Here is a 23,791-nt window from a genome sequence, read left to right as displayed (position 1 = left end):
GATCAGCAAAAGAATGTTATTCCTAAAAAAGCTAGCAATTACTTAGGATTTAGTAAAGAAAAAGACAGTGGAATATCCAAAAGTACTGGAGGCTGAGGGTCAATCAGGTTTGTACTAGGTTCTATGAATTTATTTTATTTTTTAAAGTTTTTTTTTTTAATTTAATTTATTTATTTGAGAGATCACAAGTAGGCAGAGAGGCAGGCAGAGAGAGAGGAAGCAGGCTCCCTGCTGAGCAGAGAGCCTGATGCAGGGCTCGATCCCAGGACCCTGGGATCATGACCTGAGCCGAAGGCAGAGGCTTAACCCACTGAGCCATCCAGGCACCCCAGGTTCTATGTATTTAAAAAAGATGTGGGGAATTCAGAGGTGTGACCAGAATACTGGAGCAAAATGACAACACTGTTGTTGCTTTGCTATTTGTCTGGCATCATGCTGAATGGTCTTTAATTTAAAAACTGTCTAGCATTCTTAAACTTTTTCTTTAAAAATCAGTGAAACAAGACAGTTGATATTTCCAAATATAAAAAAACTGTAAACTACCAAAAAATCAAGTAGAAAAACTTATAAAATTATAAATATCATTCTAATATGATGTTATTAAATATAATCTTAAGAAATAAAATAAAACTACTGGAAGTAATTATTCTAAAAAATTAAATCAGAACAGAAACTTTGATGTTTGTGTTATTTTAAGCAACAAAGTGTCTCAGTAATGTATGTACATTTTCATGCAAACTTGTCCAGTTGCTCTTTCTGATTCAATACTGGTCAGAGAAATAGTGGAGAGATAGTAAGTCTACTCCTTATCTTGTTGATAATTTTGGGAAAAAAAAAATCTTCTTGAACAACTTCTTATTTTATACCAAAGGCTATCATCTTTGTATTGATTCTGAATTGTTTATTTTTTTCTAAAGAAAGCTGTTCCTAGTAGAGTAGTTTTCACCATGTGTAAGTTAATTAACTATACCATTTTCAGCACTTTTATATTTACATTTCACTTCTCTGAAGATCACTGAAATACAGTCAGACATGCTTACATAAGAAACTTTGTTTTGCTGTCATTTTCTTGTCTTTTAAGATACAGGAATTCTTAACAGATGCAACCTTACCCCACATTTTTAATCCAGTATTAACTCTCCGGATAGAGCAGAGCTTGGTTCAGCAAGTACTTCCATCATAAACTGATTAGCTGGGTTACTAATTTTCATCAAGATTACATGCCTTGGATTGCAAACTGGTCATTTCGTGGATAGGCCCAGAGCTGGTTTCTCCAGCAGCGACTAGCTGCAAGCCTTCCCTCAACTTCAGACCCCCACCTGCCTCTGCACCAGGCTCCCGGGGCGGAGCTGTGGCACCCTTAACAGCCGCAATACCTAAGGCTCAGCTGCTCCTGCTCCTACACGTGGAGCCTTTACTTAGCGCTTGGGTAGAGCGGTCAGTCAGGCCTGCCACAGGAAGGTTAACCCTTCCTACCCAAAGGAGAAACGAGTCAGCTTCCAGAGCAGCCTATTCTTCCACTCTGGCAGGTTTTCTGGTTGGGAGGCTAAGGGAGAGAGGTGACGAGGAAGGACAGAGGAGACGGTGAGGGAACAGAGTTACAAAGCTGCAGCAGGCTTAAGGCAATGGAGCAGGGCCTGCTGACTCTGGCAGGGACGGAGCGAAGTCAAGAGATGAGTAACACTGCAGGCTGATATTTGAAATTAGGGTTTTCCAGCCACAAAAGTACTATTTCAGTATGTTTCCTTTTTCTTGGTTTTAACATGTACTATTTTTTACTGAAACTGATTTGCCTTTCCAACTATATTTTCCTTGAGCTAGTATCACTAAAACAAAAAAAATCAATGGTTGGAGGAGTTCAAGACTACACAATTACACTGATTTGTACAACTGAAAAAGTAGGTTAATATAAAGAACAATTGAGACCAAGTATTCTAAAATTATTTTCCACTGAATAAAATAGGCTACTGAATTCCAGATATTTTTAAAATGCTTTTACAAAAACGATGATAGCTTTTATTTTATAATGTATCTACTTAATTCTAGTATCACGCTTTTCTATACGCTACTAAAGAGGCCTCACAATTTGACTCAATTTCTTAAAAAATTCCCTATCAGTTATCTTAAAATAAGTTCACATTAGGTACTAATGAATGATTATTTATTGAAGATTGTTAAGACTGATACGAACTAAACATTTAATAATAGCTGTAAAACTTCAACTATGACCCTTGGAAAAAGTGTTAATTTCCTGAATAAGGAAAAACCCATAATGTTAACTTCACTCTGCACATATGTGATATTTGTTATTATTAATAGTCATGGTTAAAGTCTAAGAATCAATGCTTAAGTTAGCACATTAATTTCTCTATAGTTGTATTTCCTTGTATTTTTAGTCTTTATCCTCCTAATAACAAAAATATAAAATGAGAAATTTTACAAAAATTCTATATTAATCAGAATTTTAAAACCATAGCTACCTTTTCCAGTACACAGTTAAAAAGAATGGAATACAAAATTTTCCTAAAGAAATATTTTTATGGGGTGCTTAGGTGGTGCAGTCAGTTGAGGGTCTGACACTTGATTTCAGCTCACATTGTGATCTCAGGGTCATGAGATCGAGCTCGGCGCCAGGCTCCGTACCCAGTAAGGAGTCCGCCTGAGATTTTCTCTCTCTCTCTCTCCTTCTGTCCCTCCCCTTGTTCTTTCTCTCTCCCTAAATAAATAAGTCTTTAAGAAATACACTCTTATAAATGTTATTAGCAATGTATGAATAAATAGGAAGATTCTGAATCTGGTGAAAAAATGTTGCAGACCTTTTCTACTCTGCATCACCTCTATCAAGAATAGTTCTAAAAATGAGGATTATACCTAAAAGACAAAGTAAGAAAAGAATGACAGTAACAATGCATTATGTCTGAACAGGTCAACATTCTTACAGTAAAATGAAATGTACAAATCATTACTTACTCAGACATTCTTTCAAAGCCAAAGCTTGAACATTAGCTAACTGTTTCTCTCTCTGTATAAGTTGTTCACCAGAAAAATGTGGAAGTGACAAGAAGTCAAAAGGAAAGCCTGAGAAATAGAGAAAAGTGTTAAGGATGTTCTATGACAATAATATTCAGTTCCCAGAAAATGTGTTATTACATAATTTTAAAAAATAAAAGTCAGTTACTCATCTCTCTTGCTCATCTCAAAATAATAATTAAGATGAAGAAATTAAGCATACTAAATTATTTTGCATTTTAAACTCTGATCTCCCTCTTCAACTGAGGGAATTTAGATAACAGAGTAGAATTTCCTCCATCACATTTTCTTTTATGGCTTCAGCTACTGAAACTCCTATACAAAGCAGGGAGTATGGCCACTCCCTAATCAACCACACTTACTAGTCACCCATTGTGTCCTTCCACAACGAACCCAGGCTAGCTCTATGAAAGCAATAAGGTACTCCAGTAAAGGTGACAGTGAATGAGTTCAGACTAGGTCAAAAAACCTGGAGGCTTCTTAGAACAATGCTCTAAGAGAAGATAGCAACCAGGTAAGAAATCAGACTATCCCAAGACTATAGTGTTGTAAGGAAGCCCAAGCTGTCTGTGAGAAAATAGACCAGGAGCCAAACAGGTAGGTGAAGAAGCATTCTTACACAACCTCCATTAAGTCTGCAGGAGAATAGAGCCCTAGCTTTTTAAGTGGCTGCACATGTATGGGGACTTCAAAATAGAACCATCCAGCTGAGCCCAGTCAACCCAAAGGACTATGGAAAATAATAAATAGTCATTTTTTAAGCTGACTTTGGAGTGGTTTGGCATACACTGATGGATAAGAAAAACTTGGAACTTGGAGAGAAAAAAAAAGGGCAATAAAATGGAACAAGATACTTGAGAGGAAGGAAGTAAAATGAGAGCTAAATTATAGAAAAATATTATATGTTTAAAGTGGAAAATACAGGGATGCCTGGGTGGTCCAGTCAGTTACGCGGCTGCCTTCAGCTCAGGCCATGATCCCAGCGTCCTGGCATCGAGTCCCACATTGGGCTCCTTGCTCGGTGGGGAGCCTGCTTCTCCCTCTGCCTCTGCTGCCACTCTACTTGACTGTGCTATCTCTCCTCTGACAAATAAATAAATAAAATCTTAAAAAAATAAAGTGGAAATACAAACAGGGTGCCTGGGTGGCTCAGTTAAGTATCTGCCTTCAGCTCAGGTCATGATCCCAGAGTCCTGGGATTCAGCTCTTTGTCAGGCTCCCTGCTCGGTGGAGAGTCTGCTTCTCCCTCTGCCCCACCCCCTCATGCTTCCACACGTGAGCTCTCTCTCTGAAGTAAAAAAATAAAATCTTTAAAAATAAATAAGTGCAAAATACTAAACATTTCCTTTTTTGGAATCAAAAGCTGACCTACTAAATTATACTAAGTATAATGAAAAATGGATGAATTATCTGTACTCTAAACTGTTTGTACATGCTGTAATATGTTCGAAATAAAAGGTAAATTGAAAATGAAATGGAGTTTGGGGAAAATAAAAGCATTAAAAACCACAGAAGTTAACTGCATATACTAACAAATATAGAAATATTTTCCACCTAAAATTAACACTTACTCAGTTTGGCTTCTACTGTCCTTGCTTTCATCTTTCCGTGAATTAAACTCAGTGCAAACGAGCCATTGATCTGGTTGGCCGAGTGAATCAATGTGGCTTTACATTTTCTGTTGTCATTACCTTGTAGCAGGAGATAATAGCTAGAACACTCTCCCTTCACTTCAACATCTGGAACTAAGCAAAAACAATGATCATGTTAAGTATGTGCATGTATGCATGCAACAGGGCAGAATCAGTCATTTGACCCATAGGGCATAATGACTTTCTGTTATTTAAAAACAAGCTGTTAAGCAACCATTTTAAGTAGCACTTGTTCATTTAACTCAGAAAACAGAAAGCAGACAATCATAACAAAATGATATAAAGCGTACACATTTTACCTTAAAATGATGTGTCCTTGTTCATTAACTTTTGATGTTGCCCACTAGAGTTCCATGATATCTTTCTTACATGACCACACTCATAACGTATCAACTACTCTTTCCAACTTCTGTCTCTTTAAAAGAGAATAAACTGACCCTGTGAGCACACACACAATTCCACTGATGGAGAAGAAGTATACAGATGCACTCCAGGGTAGCTTTTTGGTCCCTGCAGCGGCCATCCATAATGTATTTTACAGAGGGAATGGAGAGCATTCATTAATCTGGTGTTCCAGTTACATGAAGGTCACTTAAGACAGCTTCTTGTGTATTTTAAAAACAAATCAAGTGAGGGTTATAGCGAAGGTCAAAGAAAAACTGTGAAGCCTTTGAGATTAAAAATAGAAGTAGAGTCCCTTTTTTGTTGAAGATGGTAAATTGGACATAAGCATTCATTTTCACTATCTCTTGAAATTCCACAAAATGAGAATAAAGAGATTTTAAAAATAGCATAAATCTACAAGGACTAATATCTGACAGAAGAGACAACAGAAACTAATCTTGAAAGCAGGAAAGCAAATGAATAATTGGTACAGACTGCTAAGGAAGCTGAGAAAAACAGTGGAGAAGGCTTAGAAGCAACATAATTTATATTACAACCCCTGACAAGACTCTGGGTTGATGGTCCCAGAAGGCACTGGAAGCAACATGAAGGTGAAACAGGAAAATAGGTTGAAGTGTCTGAGCAGCTTGGCCTCCTGGCCAGTCCTTATTCTATTGAGGCACATGATTGTCCTTTTCCTAGTCCAGAAAACAAGTGGTTTATTCACTGCTGAAAGTAAAACAAGGTGTCTCTGGCCTGAGAGATAGTGGACAGAGAGCAGGGTTAGAGTTAATTCTCAGTGGATTAAGCATGTACTTGTATATTGAGTATTGAGACCCTGTACCCTTCTTCACCCATATAACTTCTAGAATTATGCAAGCTAGATAAAAGAATTGAGCTTTCCTGGAAATGTGGTCAGTCCTAGAAAAACGACTGAAGAATCCCAACGTTGGAGTCAGCTAAGGTGAGTTCACCCTAAAACAAAGATCAGAGTCAACAAGCTACACTCATGCACCCAAATCTTCCCATTAGCTTTCTGGTACTATCCCTTAAATGTGAGCAGGCAGACAAATGTTACAAGATCTCAAGGAAGGTTGCTAGTATGAGAACTAGATGTCAACATGGAAAAAAAGTGACTTGCAAGGAAATAAAGAATACACAGTAAAAAGAAATCACACACACAAAACCAACCAACCAACCAATCGGATCACTACACTCCTCAGAGAAGATTCTGCATACATTAAACAAGAACAGGAGACTATAAGAACATTAATAAGAAAGAGCTCATGGAAATTAAAATTAAGAAAACGGGTAGAAGAAAAAGTTAAGGGAATGTACAAAATGTAAAGTAAAAATATGAAGAAATGGAAAATAAAAGAGAAGATAAAGAAGGACACACAAATCAAGAGGAACAGCTACATAGCACTAACAGAAGTGAGAACATAAACAGAAGGAAGGAAATTTCCAACAAAACAGCTATAAGAACACTTTCCTCCATAAAAAGACAAGCTTCCAGGCATGCTGAGAGCCCAATACAAGAATAAAAATAGACCCACCAAGGTGCATCATCATGAAAATTCAGAAGACTAAGAATAAGGAGAAGATTCTACAAAATTCCAGAGAAAATATGGGTTTTCTTTAGAGAAAATAAGAATGAGAAGAGCACTAGAATTCTAAACAACAGTGCTAAAAGCTAGAAGACAACGGGGCAATACCTTCAAAATTTCAGGAAGATTTTAACATATCTGCTCCACCAAAATAAGGACAATTAGATTAAAGGCACCAACAAAGAAAGGGCAAAAGAAACTTCCATGACGATGAAAAAATAGTCTTTTAAATCCAAAGCTATAGAACAAAGCTAGAGAAACCATTCTGGATTAGACAGGTCACAAAGAGCTGGAAGAGATTTCTTACATATCCATGATTGATAGAATACCTAATGTGCCTGAAGGTACTGAAAGGAGTTTCGCCGCTGGGGGAAGGCTTTGTGGCTAGATTTAAAAAAAAAAAAAAAAAAAAAAAAGGTTCAGGGACGCCTGGGTGGTTCAGTTGGTTGGACGACTGCCTTCAGCTCAGGTCATGATCCCGGAGTCCCGGGATCGTGTCCCACATCAGGCTCCCGGCTCCATGGGGAGTCTGCTTCTCCCTCTGACCTTCTCCTCGCTCATGCTCTCTCTTACTGTCTCTCTCTCAAATAAATAAATAAATAATCTTAAAAAAAAAAAAAAGATTCACTGAATCTAGCTGAAATGGAATACTGTACAGGAAAGGAAAATAAGATATATTACATGGCTCAACTGTGAAGAGTGATTATATAATCATAATAATTGAAAAATTAATATTAATTTAAAATAAAAAATTACTGTGAGAGGGAAATGTCAAGAATTTGAGTGTCTGTAGAGCAAAGGAGCTTAGAGGATTCATACTTCCCTGTTTGAAAACTTACTATAAAGCTACTGTAACCAAGGCACTGAGGCGCTGGTGTTAACAACATACAGGATAACAGAACTGAGAATCCAAAAGTAAACAGTCATGATTTTCAACAAAGGCACCAAGAAAATATGATGGGAGAAGGAATAGTCTTTTCAACACATGGTCTTGGAACAACCGAACGACCAATATGCAAAAGAATGAAGTTGAACCCTTACCCACCTATCTCACATATTAATTCAAAATGGATCATAGACATAAATTTAGGAGTTACACTGTAAAGACCTTACAGTAAAACAAGGGCATAAATCTTCCTGACCTTGGGAGCAGGCAATGGCTTGTTAAAGAAGAGATCCAAAGCACAGTGAAGAAAAGAAAAAAGAGAGAGAAAACTGAATTTCACCAAAATTAAATCTTTTGGGCTTAAAAGTACACCATCAAGAGAACAAAAAGTCAACCTGCTATGGACTTGGGGTAATAATGATATGTCAGTGAAAGCTTATCAGTTTTAACAAATGTACCATTAGGGTTGACTGTCAGTAATAGGGGAGGCTATATGTGTGTGAGGACGTCGGCTATACGGAAACACTCTGTACTTTCTACTCAATTTTGTTGAGTATCTAAAACTGTTCTAAATAAATAAAGATTATTAATTTTAAAAAGTGTCTATGTGACATGGATAAACATGAGAATTAAATACAAGATGCTGTAGGGAAAGTCCTTAGATCAATGCCTGACATATGCTAATTATTGAGTAAGCACTACCAATTATTAGCTAAAAAGGCCATGTAAATCAAAACCACAAAGAAGTACCATTTCACCTCCCTTGGATGAATGTAACAAAGAACACAGACAATAACAGGTACTGATAAAGATGCAGAAAAAGTGGAACTCTTCATACTGTTGGGAATATAAAAATGATATAGCTACTGTTTGACAGTTCCTCAAAAAAGTTAAACATATAATCAATATATGACTCAAAATTGCCACTCCCAGGTTTTTATCCAAAATTATTTTAAGCATATGTTCACATAAAAACATGTACACAGGGCGTCTGGGCTCAGTGGGTTAAGCCTCTGCCTTTGGCTCATGTCATGATCCCAGGGTCCTGGGATCGAGCCCCACATGGGGCTCTCTGCTCAGCAGGGAGCCTGCTTCCCCCCCCTCCCTCTGCCTGCCTCTCTGCCTATCTGTGATCTCTCTCTCTGTCAAATAAATAAATAAAATCTTTAAACAAACAAACAAACATGTACACAAATATTCACAGCAGCATTATTTACCCGAAAGGGTCAACAGTTAAAGTGTCCTTGAACTGATGTATGAATAAATAATAAGTGATACATCCAAATGAGGAGTTGTATTCAGCAACAGAAAGAATGAAGTATTGGTGTTGTCATACAACATTATGCTATGTGTGAGAGAAGTCGAACATTAAAGATGACTTGTTTATTGTATGATTACATTTAAATAAAATATCCAGAATAGGCAAATCTATACAGAAGGAAGTAGATGAGTGATGGCCTAAAGGTTGGGGGGAGGAGCAGCCAATGGGTATAGGGAGGAACTGCTCAAGGGTTTGGAGTAGCCTTCTGGAGACGAGATAATGTCCTAAAATTGACTGTGGTGATGGTTAAACAATCCATCCTATGATTAGGCTAAAAACCATGGAATTGTATGATTTAAATGATTGAATTGTACAGTGTGTGAACTGTATCTTAACATAGCTTTTTGTTTTAATTTATAATAATCTTAGAAATGTAAGGTCTGCTCACAAAAGAAGTTCTTAGCATTTTGGAATTTATATGCGTGTGTGTGTCTGTATGTGTATATAAGTATACATATGTACGCTTCTATGTACATATCTGTATGAACATAGTGTATGTGTATGTACACTATGAAAACTGTACACTAAGAAAACTGTAATTTTATTAGAAAACAATTTATTGCACAGATGAACATACTGTGATTAAAGCTTATTCCCCCAAACAACCATGAAGTACAAAAATAAATTTATGCAATAGATATTAATACTGTTCATAAACATCAATCATAAAAAAGGAATTTAAATAGAGGTTTTAGGAAGGAAAAACACTGTTGTTACCAGTTGCATTTGAAACTAAGGTTTGCTAAGACTTATAGTGACTTTTTAATTTGTTTACCAACTTGGCACTTAGCCAATTCAAGTTACCGGTGTCCCTTCAATCCATGGCATTCTTTCCACGTTTATTTTAAATCCCAACCCCTCTATTAGCATTTTAATCATGGAAGCCTATAATTACAGCAATCTTATTTTCCTCAAAAGAAAAATATTTATTTTAAAGAACTCCCCTAACCATAATGACTATGAAGTCATTTAAAAAATGTTCCAGGTTTGGCAGGTGTTAATTGAAGACTTATTAAGTAATTTCTATGTAAATATCACGGAGAGTAATAGATTTACAATTAGCATTGTCACTCAAATTTCATAGTTCTCCCTAATGAAATAACAGTAAGTGATTACAACAGAAAATTTGTTCTCTTTTTCCTTTTTTTTTTTTAAGATTTATTTATTTATTTTAGAAAGAGAGAGAAAGAGCACACACCAGGACGAGGGGCACAGGGAGAGACAGAACCTCAAGCAGACACCCTCCCCCGCTGAGAGTGTGGGGCTCCATCTCATGACCCTGAGATCATGACCAGAGCAGAAATCAAGTCTGAGACACTTAATGGACTTAAGGCACCCAGGGGTCCCTATATATTTTCCTGTTATTTTTTATAACATCAACTTGTAAGAGATTGGCTTGCATGCCCTCTCTTCACCAAAACAAACACCTATTTTGGATCTACTATACAGGTAAAATGAGAGAGGCAGAATACAAGTGCCATTTAATTGTATCAAATTTTACAAATAACATATAAACTATAATGAAGAGATAGATCATTATTAGTTTCATTAGCAATCAAAATTCTAGCAAAATAAAAATAAAGTCATATTTTATACCAGTAAGTTTCTCAGTGGTCCTTAAAATTCTGTAATATCCCCTCTTTTTAAAAGTTTAACAATATAAAATATAAGATAGTATTTATGTAAAGAAGAAATAATATCGATATATTGAAAAATATCTCAGGATGATGAGGGTAGTAAAGTATTCTAGTTAAGTAAATCTTCTGACTTACTGACAAATATTTTATATATACGTACGTCTCAAGAAACAACAAAATAATAAACGTAATTATTTTGATAATCAAGTTAAACATTAAATGGTAAAATAAAATCCAGCCTTCAACGTAGGCATTTTAGGAGGCTACACACTATCAATGATATCATTGTTCAAACAATTCTAGACTCAACTTTTTGAAATGGTCCTTAGGGTCAGCTGGGGAATCAGAAGGGGAAAAAAACCGACAACAATGAGGTAATTATATTCACGAAGCATTTTCAAAAAATGTATTGCCTTCCTTGATTTCCACTTTATTCATCAGACCAGGCTTTGAGCGATTAGGCATAAAACTTAGCTTCAATGAGACTAGCCAAGAAAATGCCCTGGCTCAACTCTAAAGATAATTTGAAATGGTTTAAGAAATGATAGTATTGTTGAATGGCTGTATGACACCTCCTACTGTGAAGATTCCAAAACTGCAGAAAAATTTATAAATTGCACCATGACTATTTTAAACAAGAAACGTTCAGATCAAAAACAGTGTATATTTCCCTTTAGTTACAACACAGTAAAATAGACAATTTGAAAGCTACAATGAATAGAGAAACTTCAGAAGACATTTGAAGATCTTATTATCATGAAGAACAATGATCTCTATTGTTCCACAGATGAATCCTTAAGGTTGGACAGAATAACAAAAAGCTACCGCAGAGTTTACAAAGTGTCTACCATCACTAACTGTGACTGAAACAAGTTTGTGAGATACACTGAGCAAGTATTACTATCCTGATTTTCTAGCCAAGGAATGAAAAGCCTAAAATAGCGATTCTTTTTTTCCTTTTTGGCCTCAGAGCATCTGAAGGTCTTTCTCTTCAGTAACATTGATTCTCTAGCCTAGGGTTGAAAAGAGCACATCTAGGGCAGAAGTTCTTAATACTGGATGCACTTGAAACACTTGGGTACTTTTATAAACTACTGAGGGTCTGGTTTCCTCCCCAGAGATGTGTATTTAACTGATCTCCGTCGGTCCCTGTTTGATGTTCTTCCTTTTTGATTTTCTTTCCTTCCTGCCTTCCCTCCCTGCCTCTCTCCTTCCTCCCTTCTCCCTCAAACATATGCATATGCATATGTCAGAGTATAAATGTGATTAATTTAAGTAAATTGTGTAATTAGGCATCCATCACTATAACCCAGTTTTGGAGAATGTCCATTATCTCTCTGCAGTCAATCTCCCCTCCTATTCCTGGCCTCAAGCAACCACTGATCTGCTTTCTGGTCCTTAAGCTTTTTATAGAAATTCCATATAAACTTAACACATATAGGTACACCCAAAACTTTTCATGCAATATGTCGAGCAATATTCTACTGTCTGGACAAAACGAACTATGTTTATCTCTTCACCAGCTGATGGATGTTTGCATAGTTTCCAATTCTTAGCTACTATAAATATGCCTTTTATTAACAGTTTCTTGCAAGTGTTTATGTGAACATATGTTCTCATTTCTCCTGGATAAATACCTAGGATTGGAAATACTGGGTTGCAGAGTGAAGTATAAGTTTAGCTGCCACACTGTTTTCAAGAGTATCGAAGCCATTTTACACCATCCCCAGCAATGTGGGAGATTTGCAGTTTCTTCACATCCTCAAGATTTGATAGTCACTATTTTTAATAAAGCCATTCTAGTAAGTGTATTATAGAATCACATTGTGGTTTTAATTTGCACTTCCCGAAAGACAAATAATGTTGAGCATCTTTCATATGCTTTATTAGTTATTCACGTATTTTTAATGAAATATCTATTCAAGTCTCTTACCTACTTATTAATTGGCTTGTCTCCTTATTATTGAGTTGTAAGAATTTTTTTTTTTTTAATGTATCTGGCTACTGTTGGACATGACTGGAAATGTTTTCTCTAAGTAACCTTTAAAAATTGTTTTTGGAGTTCCTGGCTGCCTCAGTAGGTTAAGCGTTCACTCTTGATTTTAGTTCACATCATGGTCTCAGGGTCCTGGGATGGAGCCCCACATCAGGTCCCACGCTCAGCAGGAAGTCTGCTTGTCCCCTTCTCTCTGCCCCTAACCCTGCTCAAGCATACATGAGCTCTCCCTAAAATAAATAAATTTAAAAAAATAAAGTAAAATTGAAAAATAAATAAAATTTTTTTCTTAGTGTTTTTCAAAAAGTGGACATTTTTAGTTTTGGTGAATTTATAGATTTTTTTCTTTTTATAGATCCTTTTGGTAGCTGTATTTTTTTACAGAAATTTTCTAGTTCTAGTGTTTACATTTAGTTATATAATCCATTTTGAGTTAATTTTTATACAAAAATCTTATATATATATGTTTTACATACGGATATCGAGTTCGTCTAGCACTGTGTTAAAGAGACTCTCTTTTTCCCACTGGCACCTTTACTTCTATTTTTTCCACTAATGCATGCATATTCTTAATTCAATACCATACTGTCTTGAATACTGTGGCTTTATATTTGGGATGTAAATCAAGTACTATAAGTTCCCCAAAGTTGTTCTTCCTTTTCAAAATTGGCCATTCCAGGTCCTTTACAATTCCATATAAATTTAGCAGCAGTTTGTCAATTTCCATGTAAAGTCCTCTTGGGATTTTGCTAAAAATTGAATTAAATCTATGGGTAAATTTGGAGGGAAGTATCATCTTAATAATACTGAGTTTTCCAAATCACAAACATGGCATTTCCCCACTTACTTATATGTTCTTAATTGCTCTCAGTAAGTTTTACAGTTTTCAGTGTATAGATATTGCACTTCTTTTGTTAGATGTAGCCCTCATTAACTTCTAGTCTAATTCCTTCCTTCTACTTAAACTTGGAATTAGTCTTCTAGCTTCTTGAGGTTGATGTTTAGATAACTGATTTTAGATCGTATCTTCCATAAGCATTTACAATCCTCTTAGTACTGCCTTAGATGCTCTCCATAATTTGACAAGTTTTGGTTTTCTTTTCTTTTTTTTTAAAGACTTTATTTATTTATTTGATAGAGATCACAAGTAGGCAGAGAGGCAGGTGGGTGTGGGGTGGGGTGAGGGGAAGCAGGCTCCCTGCTGAGCAGAAGGCCAGATACAGGGCTAGATCTCAGGACCCTGAGATCATGACCTGAGCCGAAGAAAGGCTTAACCCACTTACACATCCAGGTGCCCTGGTTTTATTTTCAATTAAAAACATTTTCTAATTTCCCCTTTGGTTTCTCTTCTTTGACCTATGGGTTATTTAGGAGTGTGTTATTTAATTTAATTTAATTTCCAATAGTTAAAGTATTCCTCACATTTGTGTTGCTGATTTCTTTTTTTTTAATTTTTAATTTTTTTTAATAAACATATAATATATTTTTATCCCCAGGGGTACATGTCTGTGAATCACCAGGTTTACACACTTCACAGCACTCACCATAGCACATATCCTCCCCAATGTCCATAACCCCACCCCGCTTCGCCCAACCCCCTTCCCCCAGCAACCCTCAGTTTGTTTTGTGAGATTAAGAGTCACTTATGGTTTTTCTCCCTCCCAATCCCATCTTGTTTTATTTATTCTTCTCCTACCCCCTTAACCCCCCATGTTGCATCTCCACTTCCTCATATCAGGGAGATCATATGATAGTTGTCTTTTCTAATTTAATTCGACTGTAACTGAAGAACACACTTTTAAATTTATTAGCCTCATTTAATGGCCTACGATATATACAGTCTATTCTCAAGAACGTTTCATATGTGCTTGAAGAGAACGAGGACGCTGCTGAATGGTGTGTTCAATAAAAGTTAGTACAGTAAAGTTGGTTGATAGTGTTCATTACTGAATTCCTACCACCTAGAAAAATGCCCTGAACCCAGCAGGCAAACTATAAATATTTGCTGGTTAAAAGATTACTTTGTCTTGGCCACTATAGTCTCTTTCAAAATCTTTACCTGAGTCCTTTACCTTTTCTCAAGGTGGAATTTATAGATCAGTTACACAGTGTCATTTTAACCTTACTAGTTTCAGCTCAGTATTTTGAAACATTGTTATCACCCTGATTTGAGAATAAAGGTACATGCCTCATCAATTCAAAACATTTCATTAGTCCTTACTAATCTAGTCTCTTTAAAAATATTTTTTATTAGGAGAGTTGTCAGTCAACAAAACAGTAACTTTTTTCAAGAGTGCCTTTAAAATATTTTCTTTCATAGGCACCTGGGTGGCTCAGTGAGGAGCCTGCTTCCCCCTCTCTCTCTGCCTGCCCCTCTGCCCACTTGTAATCTCTCTCTCTGTCGAATAAATAAATAAAACCCTTTAAAAATATATTTCCTTTCAAAAGAATTCCAATTTAAACAAAATGAGGCAACAACAGGACTCAAGATTGTAACCATCATGGATGGTTTGCAGATGCATTGAGACTTGGGTGAAAATTCTGACTTCACCCTGTGATATTAGAGAAGTTTGTTGATTTCTCTATACTTTAGCTTATTCATTTGTAATGCACAGTTAGGCAAAGAGCAACATCTAAATTTTTGACAATTCTGTAAAACTTCTCTGTGAACATATGGTAAGCCAGGCACTTTTCATTATACAACTGGCTGTTCAGTACACGTTTTAAATATAGAAGTCTTTCTTCAGAGTAATTGGGTTTAGCTCAGTTGCCTTTGTTCACATAGTTCTTTTGCATTTTTCCTAGTATCATAATACTTTCCGAGTATCTCGCTGAAAATCACTGTTAAAAATCATGACAGTCAGTTATCATATGGTTTCACTTATTTGTGGAGCATAACAAATAGCATGGAGGACATGGGGAGATAGAGAGGAGAAGGGAGTTGGGGGAAATTGGAAGGGGAGGTGAATCATGAGAGACTATGGACTCTGAAAAACAATCTGAGGGTTTTGAAGGGGCGGGGGTGGGGTGGGAGGTCAGGGTACCAGGTGGTGGGTATTAGAGAGGGCACGGATTGCATGGAGCACTGGGTGTGGTACAAAAACAATGAACACTGTTATGCTGAAAAGAAAGATTTTTAAAAAATCATTCTTTGGCTATGCTTAATTTAGGCATAATTCAAATGGCACATTGTTTTTCATTTTAGGTCAAGTCATCTGAAATTGCTGATACTTGACAATTTTTGATATACAAATAAGCAATACCATATGTTTCAAACTATGTACGTATTTTATTTCATCAGAGATGATTTGTTAAACCTAAGGAACTGATAAAAATTGGGGCACAAATTTTGATTCACAATGCATGGATGGAATCCATTCAAAATCTTTTTACTTTTTCAGACAACAGTTATTACTACCTGGAAATATATATTTCATGTTTTACTTAACAACTATTTTGGAGTACCTACTAAGTATCTGGTACTGTTCCAGGCACTGAAAAGAAAGAAATGAATAAAAATTTAAAAATTCCATCTTGTCTCTTCCTCACTTTGAGTGAGAGAAAAAGACACTTAGTATATTAGATAGTGATAAGTACTAAAGAGAAAAAATAAAGCTGGGGAAGTGGATATAATGTAAAGAGAATAGTCTATTTGCAATTTTAGATGGGATGGCAAATTAGGTCCTGAATGAGAAAATGTCCGGAGTAAAGGCCTATCAAAACTGAAAGACATAAACATATGGGTTTCTGAAAAAATCTAAAATCTAAACCCAATACCTCCACTGTCATGTAAGCGTCCTAAGCGCATGAACTGTGTTCCATTTACTGCTCATCCAACATGTGTAACGGTGCCTGCTGTACTGCAGACACCTGATAAAAATATCTGTTGAAAAACTGAATAATTAATGCAAAATAGTATTTATATAAATAAATACGTATGAGTGCTTACACACCCCCTCAAATTGTTTTTACCACAAATGTAAGCATAATAGCCTTTCCACATCTCACTTTTTTCAAGATACTATCTCTTGTGGATTTATAGTTGGTTGCTACTGAATACAATGTTATAATTCAGACTTTTAATGACTTCTTAATATCTATTTTCTATTACAGTTCACATTCCAGGAAAGGACGAGCCACGTCTATCTTGCTCATTATTAATCTCCATATTATTGTATCATGCCTGATACACAGTATCTACTCAATCTCAAAAGAAAAAAATGAAGGAAAGGTATGACTGACTGGAGGAATGAATGAATGAGTAACAAGGTCATGAAGGACTAAATTGAGACAAGAGCTGAAGGAAACATTTTAAAGTTTAGGTTGGAGGACAGGGGACATGCAGGGCCAACAGGACAGCACAGCTGGACACAATGCAGTAAGTTATAGGAAACAATGTTGATTTAAGAGTCTGATCTGAAAGCTGATATCTTATTTGGAATAGTGAGAGGCTACTGGTAGTGGCACTATGAATGCGATACGAGGTTTTCCTAAGTGAGAGCTATTAAAACTTTATCCTCACTAAAACTTGGCTCCTCTTTAACAAAAGGAGTTCTGTCAATGAGATAAATAAAGAATTTCCCCTACAGAAAGGGCTATGGGTAGAAAAGAACTTAATAATCAACTGTACAATTTGATTGTTTCTACTTCTAAGATTAAAAAAAAATACTGTAAAGTGTCAGCTTAATCAGCACTTAATGATAAAGCCTAATCAGTAATCAACAACTTGCCTTTGAAGATTATCATGTGATACATGTCTCATTTTCAGAAGTTACCAATATTAAACTCCAAATTTCAAGAGGCGATAATTTAAAGAAATCAAATCAAGCCACACACTAAGGTAGTTTCTTAAAGTTGCAATAAAAATCATGAAAAAAAAAAACAACCCACTTAAGAATAAATTTTAGATCAATAAATTATGTTAGAAAAAGTTACAAAGGCAAAATAAATAATGGGCTCTCCAGAATATACTGGACAGTATATTTAGTTTAGTTAGGAGATCTTAATATTCCTATTAGTTTAGGACATATTAATATTTAGTTTAGTTAGGAGATACTAATATTCAATTCAAGCCTTAAACATGTGTAATATTGAGAAATGGATAAATATTATCCTATGATTTCATGTAAAATAAGTGAAATTGGCTCTGCTGCCACCTAGCAAATCTATTTCTGATTTTGTTTCTGCCAGAATCATCACATATACATCTATTCCCTGGGAGGAGTTGAGAAGGGTCAAAGCTGCATCTCTTTATGTACTAGCACAATGCAACAAACTATATTAACAATATCTGTTCCTCCAGGAAGCTTTTCTGAATTCCTGAGACTATGTTAGGTCATACATTCTGGAAACACCCTCCACTTCACCTTCACAGTGTCCACTAAACAGATTCATAATGATTTATCAAAGTGCTTTCATCACTTGACTATAAATTTCACAAACAAAAGGGCTGTGCAACTACTTCCTCAAGTGTAAGGACCCAGTTTGACTCCCCTTTATTTCCCACACTGTATCATGCAATAAATGGTATTTTGATGTTGATGTTAATGACTATAGCTATCTAGGGTCTTCAAACCACTATTTATTAAATCATTTCCTAACTTTTCTTCCACTTTTACCTTAAATCAGGTATTTCTGAAGATCCTAGCCATGGTTCTCTTTTCTAGTCATGCTGTCTGTATGGTTTTGTCCAACCACTCCTAAGGCTTCAACTATTACCTAAAGACAGTCATGGCAGGCTTTTACATTGGTGGCTTCTTAGTATTCACACCCTTGTCTAGTCACCTTCCCTTTGAATCTGGGCCATTCTTGTGAGTAGCTCTAAATAAAAGAATACAGCAGAAGTGACACTGGGCCAGTTCTGGGACTAAGCATTAAAAGTCCTGGCAGCTTGATTTTTGTATGTTTTGGAGTCTTATGACACCATGTAAAAATTCCAGCTAACCTGCTAGAGATCACATGAAGAAACCATGGGGCAAGGGAAAAGGCTCTGAGACTGCCTGGAGAAAGACAGTTGTCCCTGCATGCCAGCTAAACCCAGCTCTTCTGAACAATCCACAAGTTCAGTGCAGCCACATCAGCGACCACTGGTGAGAATGGAAGAACCGCCCAGCTGAACCTGGGTCAAATTGCAAAACTGTGAGCAAATAAAAACATTTGTTCTTTGAAGCCACTTAGTCTTACACTGCTTTGTTATAAAACAGATAAAATGGCTGGTAAACTCAAAATCTAAATCTCTAGCCCTGACCACCCTCTGGAGATACTGGACCTAATTTCAAACTCTGAATTTAAATTTCCACATAGATATTATCTCCATTTCAAATTCAACATTTGCTAAAATGGATTTCAGTATCTTACCTATATAATACTGTGTAAGCTGCTGATTTTAAATGTGTATTCCTCAGGATTCTATGGCTCTGGACTATTTCTAGAGATTTCTTCTAGAACAACGCAGGTGGACATGTTTTAATTTCAGTTCTTAGTCCCATCATATCATGGGTGATGAAAACTAACTCATGGGTGATGAAAACTAACTACAAGCTCAATAATAATTCAAACAAATTATTGTCCAATAAAAACAACACTTACATATAAGCAAAGTATGACTCTTTAGTTATATGACTTTGGGCAAGTAATAATATTTTGAGCTGTAATTACCTCATAAAATACTAAAGTTTGGATATAAATGATCTGATTTTACAACAGAAATTAAGATTTCAGTTGTGTGATGACATTTTGAATGTAATAAATTACTAGAGGCAATACAGTGCAGTACTTAAGAGCATAGGGCCTGGGTTCAAATCCTTGGAAAAGTTAGAGAGTTATTAACTGTTAGAGCCAGGATTTTAACCAAGATTCTGCCAATTAACAGCTCTGTAACTTCTTCAAGCTCCAATTTCCTAGTCTGTTAAATGGATATAAAAATAAGTTTATAGGACTAATAAGAATTAAATGAGCCAATATTTCTAAAGTACATAGAACACTGCATAACATGTAATTGTTAAATATTTTCTAATTTCTCTAGAAAACTGTAATCACAAGTTTGCTTTTTTATATACTGACCATATAATAAAACAACCACTTTTTCTTTTTTTAGAAAAAGATTTTGTTTATTTGAGAGAGAAAAAGAGAGAAAGAGAAAGATTGATCATGGGTAGGGGGAGGGGCAAAGGGAGAAGCAGACTCCCTGCAGAGCAGGAGCCTGACTTAGGACTCTATCCCAGGACCCTGGGATCATGACCTAAGCCAAAGGCAGATACTTAACTTACTGAGCAACCCAGGTACCCCTCACCACTTAATTTTCATCAATTTCATTCTTGAAAGGTCTCTAAGAAACCCATGTTCAATACAATTAGCTATCTACTTAATCAAAACTTCTGCCTTTAGATTACTGATATTTTTTTGACTAAATAAGGTAGCATACACTTTAATACTAACAGTAGGTTACTGAGATAATAAAAAATCTTAAAATGATGTGGGTTCTTTTTAATCAGTAGTAATAAATATAATTTTCTCATCAAGAATGTCATCTCCACTTCATAAACAACTTAAAGTATTTACTACTTACCAATGATTGTCTTGGGCTTTTTAGCTATATATTCTCTCCATTTTCTTGAACTGAGCTGGCTGGGAGGTGGAATAAGTACGTTACTAATAGTACATGGCAATACAAAAAGAGCACCAACCTGGATAAAACAGAATATGTTAAAAAATATATACATATATAAATATATATATTATATATATATATAAATATATATCACTAAAAGTGACTACACACTGAGATTAATTCTTAAATAGTGTCACCTGACAATTTTTCACTTGAATTTCACCTAATATGTACTTTGTAATGCTCTCTCACAAGGCCCCTGGAAAAACAAAAACAATACCTAAACTGTCAAAAAAAAGTAAAAAACTAGACAAAGGTAGACAAACATAGGCTCCCTTTTCCATTAAGTTATAGATCTCTGAAAACCTTGTTATTCATCAAGTCTTTTTTAAGATTTTATTTATTTATTTGACAGACGGAGATCACAAGCAGGCAGAGAGAGCGGAGGAAGCAGGCTCCCTGCTGAGCAGAGAGCCCTATGCAGGGCTAGATCCCAGGACCCTGGTATCATGACCTGAGCTGAAGGCAGAGGCGTAACCCACTGAGCCACCCAGGCACCTCATTATTCACAATTTTGCTTCAAGTTCAGGTTGTGGTATATTTCTTTGTATATCTGCAAACCAGTGAGAGCCTGGGAAAGCCATCATCAAAAGATTTTGTCATACTTAGCTATAATTTTATAACCTTTTGTCTGGATAAATTATTGTTCTGGTTTCAAAATTACAATACATCTGTAGGTAATTTCAACGTCTATTCCCAGAAATCAGAGAATTAATCCTAACAAGGTATAAAATGCAAAGAAACCATGAATCATATGCCAGAAAACCTACAGCAGCTTCTGACTGATTTATGAGAAAACTCAGGTTATTCATCTTTGCCTTGCCAGGAATGGGCATACAGATGTTTATTAAATATTTTTTTCCCAAAGCCAGCATATTATATTTAGGCAAAATCTCAATTTGATTAAGTACTGAATAAAATGAACTACACTCTGAAAGCTACATTTGCCTGTTATTTTAGAACTATAAGCTACAACAATCAGCAAATCCCAATAAATATTTTTTTAAACTCCGGGGAAATTTAAGTAAGATATCTTATAGATCTCAAATCTAATGAAAAATCACTTTTAATCAGCACTTGTAGAAGAATGAGTCTCATGACATATATATGATACTAAGTCAATACTTTAATGTATTAGTTTTACTGCTATTTGTTATCTTATGCGTCCTTAGATATACAAATAAGTATATTAGGAGCAAAAAAAAAGGGAAAATTAAATGTTTATTATATATATATATTTAATATTAGTGTTCCTTATCTTCAATAACGAGATGCATTAAGGATTATTTTATACCTGTATTAAACAAATTACAGGTTTGTGTCTGATTTTTTTTTCTCTTTTTTGTTTTTAAAGATTTTATTTATTTATTTGACAGAGAGAGATCACAAGCAGGCAGAGAGGCAGGCAGAGAGAGAGGAGGAAGCAGGCTCCCTGCTGAGCAGAGAGCCCGATGCGGGCCTCGATCCCAGGACCCTGAGATCATGACCTGAGCTGAAGGCAGCGGCTTAACCCACTGAGCCACCCAGGCGCCCTGATTTTTTTTTTTTAAGAGTTTATTCATTTATTTGACAGACAAAGATCACAAGTAGGCAGAGAGGCAGGCAGAGAGATAGAGGGAGGAAGCAGGCTCCCTGCTGAGCAGAGAGCCCGATGTGGGGCTCAATCCCAGGACCCTGAGATCATGACCTGAGCCGAAGGCAGAGACTTTAACCCACGGAGCCACCCAGGTGCCCCATGTGTCTGATTTTGACTTGAAAAATTACCTATAAAAGTAATTCCTAAATATTATATTTTATCTTCAAAATATCTAGAGGATACTTGGAGCTTTATACCTTTAAGGAAAATATTTCACATATGCCTGCCTATCATTTGGGCTAGATAAACTTCAAAGACACTAAAATCAGTTATCAACCATCATTTATAACATACTTGACAGTTTATAAAACATACTCCAATTTGGTTTTCACTGTAACTTTCGCAATAGGTAAAACAGGGATTATTACTTAGAATTCACAATTTAAAAAGCTATAAGCCAGTGAATGGTAGAACTAGGATTTAAATCTAAGTTTTCTAAAGTACATTCATTCTTACTTGAGACTTTCTATTCTACCATACTCTTCTCCTTCCCTATTTGAAAACATAGGTGAAATGATTAATGATCAATGATATTCTCATTTCCTAGAATGGAGAGCCCCCCCATTAGGTGAACTAGATGAGGTTACATGGAGAACTATTTAGTTAATTGGGTTAAAATAGGAACAGATTTTTATTAAAATTCTTTGTGCTTTTTTTTTCTTTTTCTTTTTTTTTTTAACTATACAACTCTGCAAGATTTCTATGTGCATATTTTTATAGAGATATATGATCTTATTAATCTGCTTAAAGTAAGTCCACCTGATCACTCTACTGCATGCAGTCTGCTTGTTTTCTTCATAGTTCCTTTGGTGCAGGGTGGGGAGTGTGAGGGGTGGGGGAGAGGGAGAGAGAATCGTAAGCAGGCTCCACACGCGGTGCAGACCCCCACAGTGGGCTGGATCTCACGACCCTGAGATCATGACCTGAGCTAAAGCCAAGAGTCAGCTGCCTAACTGACTGAGCTACCCAGGCTCCCCTCTTCATAGTTCTTATGATTTTCTCTTTTCCCCACCAACATGTAAGTTCTGTGAGGATAGTCTTCATTTGTGCAATCCATCACTGGATCCCTCGTATCTAGTAGCACAGTGTCTAGCACATAATAGGATACATGTTGGAAGAATAAGAAAATATAAATTTTTAAAAATTCACATTCTTTAGAGGTATTCTTTAGAGGATGAAAATACAGGCTAATATTATACTTCATCAAATAAACACTTAGGCACACTATTCAAAAACTTAATTTTATGGAAAAAGAGGCTAAAAGTCAAAACTTTAAGATTTATTTATTTGAGACAGAGAGAGAGAACATGCAAGGGTGGAGGGGGAAAGGGAGAGGGAGAAGAAAATATTAAGCAGGCTCCACACCCAGCATGGAACCCAACATGTGGCTTGATCACATGACCCTGAGATCATGACCTGAGCCAAAATCAAGACTCAGACGCTTAACCAAGAAAGTCAAAATTTTAAATTATCTATAGTCAAGCATCTTAAGGCTCAAATTGTATTTCTTTTACTGTGTCAATTTTCTAAGGGAATTATAACCCAGTATTTGACTATAGTGCCATGGGGAAACTATAATAATCATTTTCCTCCTTACAGAATTGTTCGAAATAGTTTATTTGTTGTTAAAGCAGTAAGATAATGTTAAGTAAATACTGCCCATGAATATTCTGTACATTAAAAATTGTTTTCATAGAAACAACAGTAAACTGGCGTGCTTGGGTGGCTCAGTGGGTTAAAGCCTCTGCCTTTGACTCAGGTTATGATCCTGGGTCCTGAGATCAAGGCCCGACTCGGGCACTCTGCTCTGGAGGAGCCTGTTTCCTCCTCTCTCTCTGCATGCCTCTCTACCTACTTGTGATCTCTCTCTGTCAAATAAATAAATAAAATTTTAAAACAAACAAACAAACAAACAAACAAACAGTGGGGCGCCTGGGTGGCTCAGTGGGTTAAAGCCTCTGCCTTCGGCTCAG

The 23,791-nt window shown here is 36.0% G+C and overlaps 1 protein-coding gene across 4 annotated transcripts in view; it reads right to left on the bottom strand.

Annotated features, from left to right (window-relative positions):
- The window catches only part of MTBP (MDM2 binding protein), a 75,873-nt gene that overhangs the window by 33,280 nt on the left and 18,802 nt on the right, over positions 1-23,791 (bottom strand). For 3 of the 4 annotated variants that reach the window (XM_032316324.1, XM_032316325.1, XM_032316327.1), the window contains 3 exons: positions 20,081-20,198; positions 4,602-4,775; positions 2,971-3,078 (listed from right to left, as the gene is read on the bottom strand). In XM_032316324.1, the coding sequence (XP_032172215.1) occupies positions 2,971-3,078; positions 4,602-4,775; positions 20,081-20,198 (400 nt within the window). The remainder of the gene's footprint in view (positions 1-2,970; positions 3,079-4,601; positions 4,776-20,080; positions 20,199-23,791) is intronic. The other variant, XM_032316326.1, reaches the window with a different exon arrangement.

This window comes from Mustela erminea, chromosome 16 (genome assembly GCF_009829155.1).
Source record: "Mustela erminea isolate mMusErm1 chromosome 16, mMusErm1.Pri, whole genome shotgun sequence".
In the NCBI taxonomy this organism is placed as follows: Eukaryota; Metazoa; Chordata; class Mammalia; order Carnivora; family Mustelidae; genus Mustela; species Mustela erminea.
Note: the sequence above shows the minus strand (reverse complement) of the source record. Positions and strands in the feature narration are given on the sequence as shown.